Below are 15755 nucleotides of genomic sequence, written 5' to 3' on the forward strand. Positions count from 1 at the left end.
TTTCCCAAACTATCCTGCTGAACACAGAGTCATATGGTTACCTTACCTAAGGATATGCTGCTAATAAACAAGATTATGAAAATCAGTTAGTGCAGCTTTTTACTGACAGTTTGGCACATACTGCTGTAAATTATTAATGGTATTACATCTTCAAGCTGATTGTCCATCAAAGCTTTCATTATTATTTTTGTTGCTGGATAAGGCAATAAATAAAATCATATTCCCTGGAATGTTTACTTACTGGGCTTTTTTGCCCGCGGAGATCAGTTTGCGAAATATAAGCATTATATTTGTTATTTAAAAGCAAATTCAGTGTTGACAGGAACTCACCAATCACATCTGTGGAAATGGAGGCTAAAGTAAAGAGCTGAGCCACTTTATGTTCATAAATCTGCTTGCCTTGTTGTTTACCTCCATAGGGATTAATATATACAAGAAGGTGCTTTGGTCTACAAGCTGAGGACGGAGTAAAAACATTGGATCATTAAATATACATTTATTCAACAACATTATAAAGACAACCACTTTTTTGCATACATCTCTAAATATACAAAACATATTTGTTATTTATGTGCATACATTAGAAACTTATTTTTGGTGAAAGCTCAAAAATGTTCCTATATTACTTAAATATATATATTAAAGAAAATTCACAAAGACGCTCCACACCTTTTAACTGATGGTATCCTTCAGATTGGCTGCAGTAAAATGTGATCTACTGACTGTACAATCCCTCAGTATTTAACCATTCGAATCTGTGACACTTGCATAAGTATGCATTATCTATCACTGAGATCAATGTTAAAAACAACAGATGAGGCAGGAAGCTTAGCTAGAGAAGAATCTTCCATAACTGCAAAACATTTCGTCATATTCTAAAAGTCAAAGTTTCTAACCGAGAATCTTCAGAAGAATTTAAAATGACATATTTCAAAATCTGAAGCCCTTAGACTGCCAATTAGCAGTGAGAGCTTGATATGAATCCCACAACATACTGTATGAGAACAAAACACAAGGGAATGCCTACATGTAAATTTTTTCAAACTTTGACAGTAAAGTAATCGGATTGAATTTATGAGCAACTTACTTAGTAACGAAAGCTGTTCCTTAAGTTTCCGGACCCATTGTTGGCAGATAGTCTCGTCACTACAGAAGAAGGTCATGTTGCTGCATCGCCAGCGATGCTGCCCTGTTTTTTCTACATAAGAAACTGCAAAAGACAATCATACTGTACTCAGCAACGTCAATTACTAGTCTGGTTCTACAACACAGAATTATTTTGCTATAACAGGTAATATTGAGTTATTTGCTTAGAGCAGGGGTTTTCAACCTTTTTTTTTTTAAACTGTACCCCTTCTGTCTGGAGTTTTCAGCTCAAGTACCCCTTTACAATTTTCACTTGACTAAATGGTACCACAGTTGCAATGAAGGGCAGAGTATTCTGATTCTTATTTATTTTTTCCCAGTTTTATTTTATATATAATTTATGTCACAATAGTTTGGGACTGACAAACTGCTGGTTTAGGACAGAATACCAAACAGTAGGCTTAATTTTTAAAACTTTTAATTTGTCTTGGGACGCACAGAATCTCTTTGGAAACACTAGTATTCACTTTCTATTCAGCAAAGTTATTCTGAATGATACAAACCAGGCTGCACTGTAATGTTTATCACATTACCATTTACTCGTTACCATCTCAGCATAATTATGTGCCGTTTAATATGTTTACAATATCAAAAAAATGAACCAAGATACAACTATAATAACTAACATTGATAAACGTTTTTGTTTTTTTTAAAGACAACATAAAAATGATCCAAACGGATTCTGTCGCTTTGCACTTTCTGTCCTCTTGTGTTTTCTTCCTTTGTTTTTCTTTTGCAAGTAAGAAATGTATCAATTTCAACCAACCGCTATTGCAGTTCTAAAAATACAGCCGCACCTATTAAATAAAACAAAAACCGTCAAAGTATGAATAGTGTTTATGTTTATACTAACAAGATTTATACTTGGTCTTCACTGATTAGTATTCAATTATACAACAAGTTGAAAACGGCAAAGTTAATGAGCAGCAGAGTGTTCTCCATAGGCAGAATCACCAGACCCATATTTCCGAGTGGAAATCCACTCAATCAAAATCACGCATGCATACAGGGTGAAAGTGTTTTTTTTTTTTCATGTGCAGTTTACTTCGAGTTGCTAAACAAAACTGAAATATTTAAGCACAGTGGTTAGATAATATATAATACTGTAAAAAAAAAAAATCAATTCAAGATATTTTTTAAACTAATTTTTATTTGCATTTCTGAGTCATCCTGCGTAACCCCTATGACCCTTAGAAGTACCCCCAGGGGTATGTGTACCCCTGCTTGAAAACCCCTGGCTTAGAGGGTTCATTGTTTCAAGACTATCATTGTGTACAACCAAAACCAGGAGTTAAAAAGGTTATGTTAACCTGTAAAAGCACATAGATTTGTCTCAGTTTTGATATGTGACATCTTCTGCCATTTTCCTTCATCTTTGGTTTCCTTGTCAACTTCTGTTTCCCGAACAGCAATAATCTCTGACACAGGCACAGAGTGGACACCTTTTTAAAATACAAGAACAAAGAGAAAAAAAAAGTCAATATATTTTGTACTGAACCAGAAGGATTTGACTTAGTAGTTTACAAAATAACAATATTAATTTACTGAGAATTATTTTATTGCCGAAGTTGTTCTAATAAAGTCTAACACACAAGTGTCAACATCGTTCCTCATAAATACGGCAAACTTAAATTTAATGACAGCATTATGAGCCATCACATAAGGTTTATTTTCATACTACCTGGCATCATTCAAACATGGTGGTGATGTTACAAATGATCTTGAACTTCTGCAAATTACCTTCATGTTTAAATGCGTTTAAGGCATTTTACATATTCAACACAGCAGACTTGTATAAAAGTCTAGGAAAGACAACTCCTTTCAAAACTGTAATAGTAGACCCCCTGCAAAATTATCAGAAACAGCCAAAAGTCCCACATAAAATCTACCCTAGCTGACCATTTCCAACAACACTTGCTGTACAGCCAGAATCAACACACCCTGCTCACGAGTGCCGAATCACACACAAAGAGGGCCCATTTTTTGTTTTTCTTTGACCTCTTATGAAAATATATTTCCTATGTTACAGTTCTGTTGTCTTTTCTGATACACAATCAAACAATCTCAAATAAGATATAAAATCGTTGCTGCAGAGAGGCAGGACTTGGGGTTGCAGCACAGACCCTGCTTGTCATTCTTCTGGCTCAACAGCAGAGGCTGGCTTAGCTGGTGCTGGATATCTCTAATAAAATGTTGAAACCATGGAACCATTACGTCTGTTAAATCAGACAAGGAGCAGCTCATTTCAGGTCACCATCTAAAAAGACACTCCTTGTGCATTTGCTGAGTGGATAATTGAAACACTGAATTACACTTTTTATTTTTCTTACTGATAAACAAGCAGCTGGTTGGAGGATACAAGGAATAATGGATAAACTAGGAAAGAATGTTTATTTACTGGAGGAGGAATGTATGAATTTTTTAAACACTATGTGAGGGTCACTTTACTATCAAAGAACATTTCCACTGCATCACCCACACCAGGCTTGTATACTAAACATCAATTAAAACAAAACATGCGCCACAAAGAGTATGCTGAGGTACAGTATATAGGCCTAAAACATTTGCTGACATTAGAGATTTCAGTAGCATGTCTTCTTTGTGCTAACCCTGTAAAAAAACAAACAAACAAAAAAAAACAACAACATTCTACCCAATTTTAAAACCATGAGGCTTGATAATAGAGTAGTCTGCTTAATATGCTGCATAACAGCCTTTTTGTTCTTTCTATTCTGTTTTAGATATAAACACTGGCAACATTATGTACACGGACATATGATCACGCTAATAATCAGGGGTTTGGGTTTAAATGGCATACTAATGAACAGCAAATACAGAGCTTAGAAAGGGAAAAAGTTAAATTTGATCAATTGGAAGGTAAACAGTGACAGCAGCTGAAATAATGCCATAATTAAAAAGCTCCCTAACTTTTTTTTTCTTCCCTTGTAACTGTCTTTGCATGGAGGCTTCTACGAGGCACTGTTTTGTGTTTTATTGGAGTCTCTCTTTCCTACGGTCTTCACGAAAGGTTTTGGGGTGCTGTTCAGCAGTACATGATTCAGCCTGTAGTTTAGGCAGAAGCTTTTAATGGGTGCTGCTGGGTACCAAAATCAACTAAAGCAAATTAACATGCCTGCGTTTCTCATTAGAAAAAAAAAAAGATTTTCTGTGAATTTCTGCGGAATCCTACAGGACTGCTCATTCAACTTCTTAGCTTGTGATTCAAAAGAATGTAGTATTGGAAGTAAAGATACATGCAAAATGCAATTCAAGTAGGGGAGTAGAAAAGTTTCTTATTATGTGTAGTCGTATACAGTATTATACATGCTAACATTCTGAGAATAAAATATTGTTAAATATTAAACACTTGACATGTTTTACGCTTATAAACAAGTACTACATAAAGGTTGGGGCCCATAATGGCCCTTATTATGGTCTCTTCCTCTGTCACTGACTGGAACAGACAATATTGCTGAATAAAGCTTGGTAAATAAGTACTTAAAAAATTCGTTTTACTAAAAATATGAAATAATGGTCATATCTTGTTAGAAAAATTAGCTCTGGCATCCCAGTGCAGAACAAAAGAAACGTCTCACTTCAGCTAAAACAAAGGGCATCCTGCATCAGATAGTTATGAAACAAGATTACAAAGACAAACATGACCTGAATAAAAGATGGACTATGCAAGCAGAAAACTGCTTTCATTATTTTAGAGACATGTCTATTGTATCATAAATAAGGTTATTCCACTGGCAGAGGCAAAGAGATTGAAAGACAACACATCACAATCAACACTCTTGCATCGATCTGTGGACATTTCATTACAAACACACAGGAGATTAGAGCATTTTCAGCATGATATATCTATCCACTGTCTTTCATTTACAACAATATATCAAATTAACACATTCCCCGTTTAAAAATTGCTGTCATAAAACAGAACTTCCTGTAGTGTAAGCTGCTGGTATTCCAATGCATGATAGTAATCAATTTAATGCCGTTTTTACAAGCTCTACCACTACAGAGACAAACTGATCGTAAAGACAGGTCTGCCATCAGTTATTATGGGTTGATACTTAGAGGCATCAAAAGCCCCCTGTAAAGGAAAAAAAAAGGTTGCTTGTTAATATTACACCTTCTGGTAGATATTAAGCTGCAGTGGGAAAATAGTAGTTCAACAGTAAATTCAGACTTTCTTTAGTCGCTTAACTTTTTTAACCATTTACTATATTTTATATACAATGGATGTTGTACCAGAACTTTCTGCCTTGCGTAACTGTTTAAAAAAAATAAAAAAACGTTTTTACAGTTGTCATTTTTACTTACATATTTTAAATGTATGTTTTTTAGTTTGTTTTTTTTTTTAGATATAATGCAACTACTGCAAAAGATAAATTGCTGATATGCAAACAGGTTGTTTAAATGAACATACATTTATAAACATTAAACAGGAGGATTTGGTCAAATGCAAAATGGCATTTTTTCATAAAAGAAAAAAAAAACCCTTAAAAGGTATAAAATCAGAGGCATTTATGTTTACTTTTGTGATGTCTATTTGCACAGGAGCAAAAAACATGGAAAAAAGTAAACAAAGAAGATGTTATTATTATTATTATTATTATTATTATTATTATTATTATTATGATGATGTTTTTAGTATACTTCCAAATCATTTTTTTTTTTATAAATAACCTGTACAACAAACAGGGTTTGTATTTCATGGTGAGTTAATGAATGAATCTTTGTAAACCACTACAGAAACAGCCAAAAAAAGATAGAAAGTTGATTTTGAAAGTGATGTTGAATTCATACATTAACCCTTCAATATTCCCATTATAACACTGCACTATAAAGGCTAGAAAAAAAAAACACTAAAAGAAGCACACATGATTTAAGAAGGTGTTCACACCAAAATGGAATTGACTCAAAGTCAAATTACAAAACAAGTAACAAAACAGCACAACAATGTTAATTCTACTGTACATTGTTTGTTTCTAATTATGTAACATTAACAGTTTTTTTTTCTTTCACAGAAAATGGTGCAAATTGCATTTTGGTGTAAAGTCCTTGATAAATATATACCGCAATGCTGTATTTGATGTACATTAGAGGCAAACAACCTGGTTATTTTAACATTAAATAACAATCTATCAAATTATTTTGCAAAATCATGTTTCAGAGATCCAGATTTCACAATGATACACTGTATAACCAGTGTTCAATATTAGGTGCTATAATGCTTTTATGTTATGTACTGTAGAGTATATTAGGTTTATTACAGCTATTGATAAATGGTAATTAAATTGACCATGGGTGTTTTTAACAATTACCTTTACACCTGCTGTTATGTTCAGCCCACACGGGTTACCATTTTTCAGCTATCAGTACAAATAGTACAATCAAATACAGCATATACCTGAGAGAAAACTTCTCATCCAAGTATTCTACACATCTTTCATCACTGCAGAGATGGCTCCTACCTGCGGTAATTCCTCTTGTTCTGTGCAGGGCATTTGCCAGGCAGAAACCTGGAGGGAAATGGTAATAAAACTGTATCTTACAGCACACACTGCAAAAAGTGCAACACAGTCATCTAAAACATATTACATGGGCAATAGTTGAAATGTGTACAAATCCATGATTGAAACGTCCATCACAGGTTGTTGATGGCTGATAGAGACTCAGCTATTTCAGCCAGGTCACTCAACAAAGCCCTGTCTAGTATTCCATTGCTGCAAGAAAAAGCTAATAAATCTTTACTAATATGATCCACCTATATAGAGGAATGAATAACAGCTACTGCGAAATTTCATTTACATTGTGGAGCTATCAAGCAATACATTCTGCTCTATCTGGAGTGAAGATTGGGTATTATGCTTTTGCACCAGTCCAGATGATTCCCCCTGTGACACAGATACAGGCCCCCTGTATGTACCGTTCATATGAAGCTCCAGGGACAAAGTTATACAACACAATGATCTGACTTCACCATGGTGTTATGAACAGTATGACCTACTTTTTCATGTAAATCGACACCAAGCTGGTTAAATTGTTTTACAAGTAACTTGCTAATTCCCTTATAGTTTTTTTGCTTTTAAATAAAAACGCTCCTCGTTTTATTTCTGTTGATATTTCATGTAGTATCAAAGCTTTCATTTGAATGAGTTAAGAAGTTTAAAATGTCCACAGTTTTACCTTTTGTGTTGTTTCTATACTTTAGTGGGGATCATGGCCATAGATATGCTGTGTGTGTATATATACTGTATATATATATTACTTATTAGTTTACTTAAATAAACTTTATTCAAATTATAGAGATTATAAAGGAGCAGCGAAAAGGTAATCATGAGCTATCTACAACAATATATTTTTATACAGTAATACTTTACACATTGGCTTACATTATTTTAAAACTACAATATACATGGCTGATTTCAGACATATATCAATGTCGAGGCTAGTTCCCATCAGAGGAAAAGACCTCTGGAGTGGCGAGGGTGTGGTTTCAACTGAAGGACTGCTGTGATTGGATACATTTTTGAACTCCTGGGCTTGTCATTTAAAGCCCCTAGGTGGACCAGAGATAAAGTCAATGCTGTCTAATAATAATAATAATAATAATAATAATAATAATAATAATAATAATAATAATTCAGTAGTCTCTGGCTAAGAGAACACCCCTCAGGAAGCAAGCGAAGTGTTCTTTAAGACGGAGTTGACCACCAGACACAATATGAATCAATACTTAAATATACATTTATTACTTGTCATGACGCACTAGCATCAACATATGAAATGAACAGAATAAGTAAGAGAAAAGCAATAGGCAAGTGTATGATAATAAACTATAATAATAAAAGTAACAGACAAACTGACGATAATAAACTAACTGTCAAACTAAATTAACACAGTACCCCTACACATGTTAAATAAAGCAGCAGCTCTAGATTTATTATGAATACCTGTAAAGTAGCAATATTCAAGACATGCACAAAATTAATAAACAGAACGGTGAAGCAATTCACCAGAACGGAAAACACCAAATTACTCGCCGACTTGTGTCTGATTCAGGTTATTTTCAGGAGCTCGAACAATTTCCAACTTTTTGTAAAAAGAGAATTCAGCTGTGCATTTCTCCGTTTGTTTACATGCCATTTTGTAGCGATGAGGTGCACTCGTGGAAATCAGGATACAAAACGAGGCAATGATATGACAGCGGTTCTGGAAAGATTTAATAAACCAATCAGTGTGCCTCAAGCCACTCTCGCAATGACAAGTCACATTTGAAAAGATTGAATACACCATTTGAATTTAAGTTTGATGATGATGAGTTTTCAGGTTACAAAACAGTACTGTATCAGTACTGTATTTTTTTAAATTCTTATTTCAAATCGAACTATACGAGTTGTACCGAGTGCAGTGTCCAGAAATATACTGCTGCCCCTTTAAGTAATACAACGTAACCAGTAATCGCACACTGGAAGGATTACAGACACTGTGTATGGATAGACACAGCGAGAATAGCAGCAGCAGAGTGGTAGATTAGTGCAGGAGAATAGTAATAAAAATAATTAATGTTAACTAATAAACCATGGAATAAAGTTCATGTGAATTGAGACCCATCTGTGCAACCGAACCTTCATTACATGTTTACTAAAGGATATTACAGCAAGTTTGTACAGTACTGTACTGTAATTGATTCATTCACTGCAGTTCTTTCAACCATTTTCATAAGTTTTTTTTAACTAAAAATAAACTTGTAAATACCGAATTACTGTAAACGTGTGAGTTCTGTTAGTTCTATGCATGTTAATGCCGTGGCTCATGTGCACCCGTGGTTAACTTGACACCTTGGATAAGTCGACACTAAATGGCATTCCCGTGGGGTGTCGAGGTAACCGAGGTTGACTGTAAATACATATTTAAAATATAACATTTAATATGCTATAGTTAAAAATGTATTAATTAGATACTTTTAATAAACTATTTTTTCTAGTGGGTTTATATTGAACTCATTCATTCCGGTAAGTGGCTGGAGGCACTGTTCATTCGAGTGACCCGATAGCGCTTTGAGGCATCCTCTGAACAGGGACATTTCTTCAGATGGACACCTACACACGCCTGCCCCTTTATGTTGGTAAAAAAAAAAAAAAAAAGGTAATTAATTTTTCTGGGACATTGGCTCTGACCAATAGGCCAGGGTTTAACAAACAGGATATTTAAAAAAAATGTGTCTTTCATTAAAAAAAATTAAGAAAAATGCGATTTGCTGATTTCTAAAGGTTTCAATGATAAACGAGGGATGACCATGTGTGTACAGCCCTTTTTATTTTATATTTTTATTATTATTTACCTGAACACTGTAAAAAGTTAGCTGTGGATTTATCCACTTTAGGCACCATTGAAAAGCGCAATCGGTGCTCAACAACTTTTCCGTTTATGGTTTTTATGTAGTTTTAATGTTTCTTTAGATATGCTGAGGTAAATAGGAATGTGTTCTGCACTGCACTACACATTAGAATGTTTTACAGGAAAATCCATTGAAATGGTATCAGCAGAAACGTTAACATTCTAAATCCATGTTGCCGGGCTGAATGAGTTAATACATGTCTTTCAAGAAAAAGTGTTTTGTTTTATGTTTTAATGCTGTGCAAGCCATTTTACTGTAAAACTGCAATAACACACTTTTAACGTTGGCATGTCCTATGCCTTAATACAAGAAATATTGGTCAGTAATGGTGCAAGGTGGCAGTGAGATGAAATCACAGTATTTCCATGCCAATAAAACTCATCAGATGGAACAGCTCAACTTTGTCTTTTCCCCACATCTTGTTTTCTTTTACATGAACACGTGGCTAAAAAGGTCAATAGGGCCATCCTTCAAGAGAGGGATTTCAAAAGGTCCACAGTATTGAAATACATCTGCTTAGACTTGCCAGATGAAGCTGAAATATTTTAGATGAAGTGTACCATAACTATCTAACCACCACCAAACCAAAACTGTAGTGTTTGAGGCTGGCCTACAACTTCATTTAGGGACTGATCTGGATTTTGTACACCGTGATCTGACACAACGAACACTTTGTGCTCAACTCTTTATGAAGTACACACAACGTTAAATACCAGAGGGGACTTACATGTGGGTAAGTGAGACGTATTACACATCAGAGAAATACAAGTCTACTGTACTATTAAAGAATAAAAAAAAACTATGAATCCTTGTAAGCAAAACATATTTGTTTTTTTACTCAAAGTGCATTGATGATCTTGGGATTTAAGATGAAATTCACCGTTTCCAATTACATTTTAGGTTAATTACAAATTTACATATGCACACAATGTGGAGGTTAAGAGAATAGATCACAAATCTTATTAGCAAAGATTAAAACATGCCTTAAGTGGTTGCTTAATGTCCCTCCCTCCCCAACAATGCAACAAAAACAGGTCTCTTCTGTGGTGTATTCACCTACTGTAGTTGCTAGGCAACCCAGTCTGACTCACACTTGGTGGCAAAGCCAGAGAATCCTAAAAGATAATTCATACTTTGCATTATAATGGAAGGTCTAACAGCAGTTCTCATGGCCTGGTTAATTTAAAACTGATTGGCTGATGAACATGTTGAGGTCATAGATTAACCCACTCAATTTAGAACAGCATAGCTTTGATCTGCAATTTTATTTACATATCCTTTACATGGGAGCACTGGTTCTATTTTGCCCTCTTGAATATCACAGGATTGCCCGACAGAAAACTGTCCTTTTCATTTAATGTACTAATAAAAAGATGCTGAAAAAGACTAGTCAAAACATTTGTCACTGAATTTAAGATTCTTTTAATATTTACAGACAGACATGCAACTCTTACAAGTCATAAAGGGAATATTAACAAGCCCCTGTCCCCACACTAAATAACTAGAGAAGAAAAAAAGGACTTTATATTATGCACGCATACTATTTTTATGCTTTCTTATTTGGATGTTTGTTTCTATGAATACTTGTGAGGCTTAAAACTTCTGAATGACTTGTCGGATTGCTCTGGAAATACAGCTCCACAATAGTAGGTGAATGAAATAGGCAGGTACAGATTTATACCAAACCTCTTCCCCAAAAACACCCACACTGTCTATTCATCAATGACATAATAATTTGCAATGTTAGAGAAACAACATCTTGTTAGCTTAAGAACTCTTGAGTTTGTTTTGCATGTATGCAAAACCTTTTGTTTCAGTTTCTCCCAATACAGGATTTGGGGCATGTGGGCCAAGGGATATATGCTACCATTAATATACACATACCATCCAAGCATTCTTTGAGTTATATTTTTCTCAGGCACAAAGTAAAGCATCTGAAACAGTGTGTGTTTTTAATAAATAATTGAGACCTGATCATCAACATCACAGAAACTTCATACACAGCCAGCACTATGGAGATTAAATGGAACAAACCAGATGCAGTGTTGAGTATTTATGCAACCACAAATGCCTATGTGTTTTGCATACAAACACAAACACTGCTGAGTACAACATTTCATATTCAAACCTGTTCAAACAAACCTCAACCCACCAGCCTTTCCCAATAGGACAGCAAAAACCTCTAAGCAAATCACTCCAAAAGGCCTCACAAAACACTGGAATTTTAATTTATAAGTTAAAGGTTTCTGTTGGAATTACTGGTTGATGGTTTGCTTCTGCAAAGTTAAACAAAAACGTTTCCTTGAATGATATCCATGCGCCTTAAATAACCGCTAACTAATATCTGCATTGTCCTGATTATATACCATGAATTGCATAACCATGCTTTGACAGGGCAAATATATAAATTACAATATTGTTTTAAAGAGCAAGTCAGAAAGAAGACAACACAACATACAAATGTAGTAGTCATTCTGCAGTATTAAAAAAAAAAACTAAAAAAACACTGGTAAGGCACATGTATAACAATCCAACCAGAAGATCTCAGCCCTACCCCTAAACACATTTTGAATAAACTTTTAATGTTTAGCAGCAAATATACTTAAAATAAATTAGCAAAAGCCACAAATGTAACCTTGTAAATGCAGACAAACATACTGCTGAAATAAGAAAGGGAATATTCCACCTTCATTTGTTCAAAGGACACCTGCCGCCTGCAGTGATACAGTATCTGTTGCTAAACAATGTGTGGGTGATACTGCCAGTGTCACTCCTTCCTTGAAGATTTTCCCATTTGGTCGGGGGAAGTGAATTTCGAAATTGACCTGCTGAATTTTGACCAGTTCTGTTGTGAAAGTTATCTTTTTCAGTACCTTTATAAACATCTTAGTTGGGTAATGCTGGGCAAATCATTTAACAGACGTACAAGGCACCAACTTCCTATCACCTTATATAGAATTTCATAACAAGAATTCTGGTAAAGGTTATCTGCTTACAGACAATATGACCATGTTATTAATGTTATCTTTGAGCTGCAGGAACACGTAAATAAAAACCTTTGGACCAATAAAAAGTGCAAATGAGAGTATGCCACAACAAGCATGGTGCAAACCACTGACCTTTATTCCAGTAAACATTGCACCTTGTCTTCATTTCATTCTTAAATAAAATCATCACATACTGTGGATCCTCATTAATTTCAATGCCTTTTGACAACTTTCAAATCAACTGACAACTCTTCAAAGCAGCAGTTTGCTGTTACAGAAGTGTGCACTGTGTATCTTTAGGGTGACTGATTTGACATTTACTCAGATCAGTATTGTGGTTGTTACTGACTATAGTTTAGGATATGACCAGGAGGTCTAGGCCATTATTTGGTATTGTTGTTTTAAAGATAAAATATGTCACAGTTCTACCTTAAAATGAGGGGCTTGGTAAAACATTAAAGTTTACAAACATTTCATTTTAATTTCTGCATTACAGTTTTTATGTTGTGTGCAATGTCAGTATTTTTCAACAATACTGTCTTCAATACATTCACAGTTTAGGACAGCAACTGCACATTTAATGGAACACAGTGGACTTTCAGTGGGGAAAGCTTTTAGTCCCTTGTGCCCATTTACTTGTTTTCCATTTATAGTAGTAATGTCAGTGGCACATTAGAACACCCCAGTGCCAGAATGCACATTTTAAAAAAATTGCATACAAATCCAGTGAATCACTGAATATATGAAAAAGGCAACACAAGCTAACAGTAATGTTCTAACAAAACCCAGTTTTTCTTTGTCATCCTCTGTGGCAGTCTGACACAGGGTGCTGGCTCATTGGTCAGATAGTGTCAACATTTTCAAACAATGGCTTTGTATTCAGCTGATAATAATTTATCAAGTGTTTCAGCTTTTAAAGTAAAGTTGTGTTGGTTCTGCTATCTCCACGGAAAAATAAAGATTATAGTGACACTTAATTTGTATGGCTCATTTTAACCAAAACTTAATTCTTGTTTCATGTTTAACAGGCTCTGTTACTGGCTTTTATTCTTCTACATCAAGATGATGTTTTTGATTCACTGCTGCGACACACTTACCAATGAGGTAAAGATCAATAGGCAACCTCCATTCTCGCTGATAATCCAATAGCTAATTTCACCTGCCAAACCCTGAAGGGTAAGACCAATATGTGGCTGTACTCATAGGGCACCTAACTAGCAGTGATTGTTGGAGTGTAATGAGGTGAACTTACCTTTCTTTCCTAACCCTCAGCAAAGGGACCAATGTAGTACTTCCTTGGGGACCTCTGCCAAGATCGGCAACTTGTCCCTTACAGTTTTATCAAAACAACATAATAACACCTATTTGTATAACAGTGGTTTGGTTGTTACTTAAAAGCTGCTATAAGGATAGCAACGCCATCATTTTAATTTAATCCCAGCCATCCTGGCAAACAGTTTCAGATAAAAGACTACATTGTAAACAAAGCGGCTAAACTATACAAAAATATGAACAAACAACAAGGCCAGCAATATGTTTTAGTGTCAAATTCAATAAGATTATGTAACACTGAAGCGTTAAAATGAGCGAAATGTGTTTCATGAATTTAACTCGAATGACTGTGAATGTTATAGGCTGGCCCTCACATTTTTCTACTTCAATTTCTTCAGGATAAATGAGGTCTGAACCAGAAGTCAACAAAAATAAAATATATTTGTTATATTTGTTTTATATATATATATATATATATATATATATATATATATATATATATATATATATATATATATATAAATTGCAAACTACTTTTTTTTCAGGTCAAACGAACTGTATTTGCTCAACCCGTACAAAAAACAAGGGGAACCACAGCTGTCATGATCGTACCAAAAGAAACCACGTGACAAAACTATGTTTATATGTCCAAAGTAACAAATAAAATACTACTTGCGGGTATTTCAAAGTAGCAAAGCAGAACAGTAATAAAATTACATGAAATTCTGCTTTTCATAAAATTAAAAACTGCACGCTTTTCTGTGTACTACACAAAGTATAGAATTCATGATAATCAATAATATTATAAACAGTATCACTAACCGATGAAAAGAAAGGTAAACTGTATGCAATGTCTTAAATCACGTTATTATTCCGACAGTACAGTACCGAGTAAAATAAGACTTTTCCACCGCCGACGACGGACCTAACAACATCATCATACCACAATATTTACACGCACCACAAAATGATGTGCTAAATATTAAACGTTACATTCAGATTAAGCGAACTGTGTGTCACTTGCTTTACTTCCTTACTTTGTTTGTGTAACACAAGAACATATAGCAGACATAATTGGCTTCTGACGTCATAATACAGATTAATCGTGTATGTACTGACCTGTTCCAAAACATAAAGATCCTACTGTAAATGCACACACTTTCTCTGTTTTACTTACCAAATCTGAGTCTGCTACTGATGTTGCCTGAGACTTTCTTTCTCCTGAGCTGCACTTCTTTCCATGTCAAAAGTGTTCGATTTAAGGTGACTTCAAAAAGCCTACTTTTTACCAGGAGGAGAGAAGTCAACACACTCGGCTGCTTTTCCATTCTTACGAAAGGAATTCCAACCGATCTGACACTGTCAGAGCATGGGCTGCTTTGCTGTTCGGTGTATTAACTAGTCCAGTTCATCCCTGTGTATTTTTAATTATAAACAGAACTGTTATTTAATGTCTAAATCTAGTTATAATGTAGCTGTGATGCAATGACTGTGGGTGCAGCTGCTTAGCGGATTCTATTACTTACCGGTAGAAACTGCGAGATTACGACCTGCGCGTTTCGTCATCGCGTAGGGTATGCAAATACACACCAACCTCCTCGCAACGTCCTAAAGCCAATACCCTCTTTTCTTCAAGACATGAAACGTGTAACAAAGTTGCTTTAGTGTGGTCTTCGTCAATTGCTGGTTTTGACTTTATTTGACGTATTTTAATGTATGCAGCAGTTATTTATTAGGTACACACAAGACTGTTGTTAGGGGTGTTGTTTTTGATACGTAGTTTTACCCATAGTGTACCAATAGCTTTGCAGTGGATGTCACAATTCGTTGGCCTATATTTCTGTTTATACATAAGAACATAAGAAAGTTTATACTGTGTAATGAAACGGGCCATTATATAGATAGATACTTCATTATACATACATGAACATTTTGCTGTA

At 34.8% G+C, this 15755-nt stretch overlaps 1 protein-coding gene across 4 annotated transcripts in view; it reads right to left on the bottom strand.

Moving 5' to 3' along the window:
- LOC117419933 (ceramide kinase-like) overlaps nucleotides 1–15424 on the bottom strand; it is a 29415-nt gene extending 13991 nt beyond the window's left edge. The window contains exons 1-5 of one of the 4 annotated variants that reach the window (XM_034033336.3): nucleotides 14993–15335; nucleotides 6627–6674; nucleotides 2457–2588; nucleotides 1088–1210; nucleotides 331–456 (exon numbers count right to left, since the gene is read on the bottom strand). In XM_034033336.3, coding sequence (XP_033889227.3) covers nucleotides 331–456; nucleotides 1088–1210; nucleotides 2457–2588; nucleotides 6627–6674; nucleotides 14993–15143 — 580 coding nt within the window. In that variant the 5' untranslated portion in view covers nucleotides 15144–15335. The other 3 variants (XM_058986095.1, XM_058986096.1, XM_034033337.3) reach the window with 3 other exon arrangements.
- Between the last annotated feature and the right edge of the window lie 331 nt (nucleotides 15425–15755).

Source organism: Acipenser ruthenus, chromosome 14, assembly GCF_902713425.1.
Source record: "Acipenser ruthenus chromosome 14, fAciRut3.2 maternal haplotype, whole genome shotgun sequence".
NCBI classification, from domain to species: Eukaryota; Metazoa; Chordata; class Actinopteri; order Acipenseriformes; family Acipenseridae; genus Acipenser; species Acipenser ruthenus.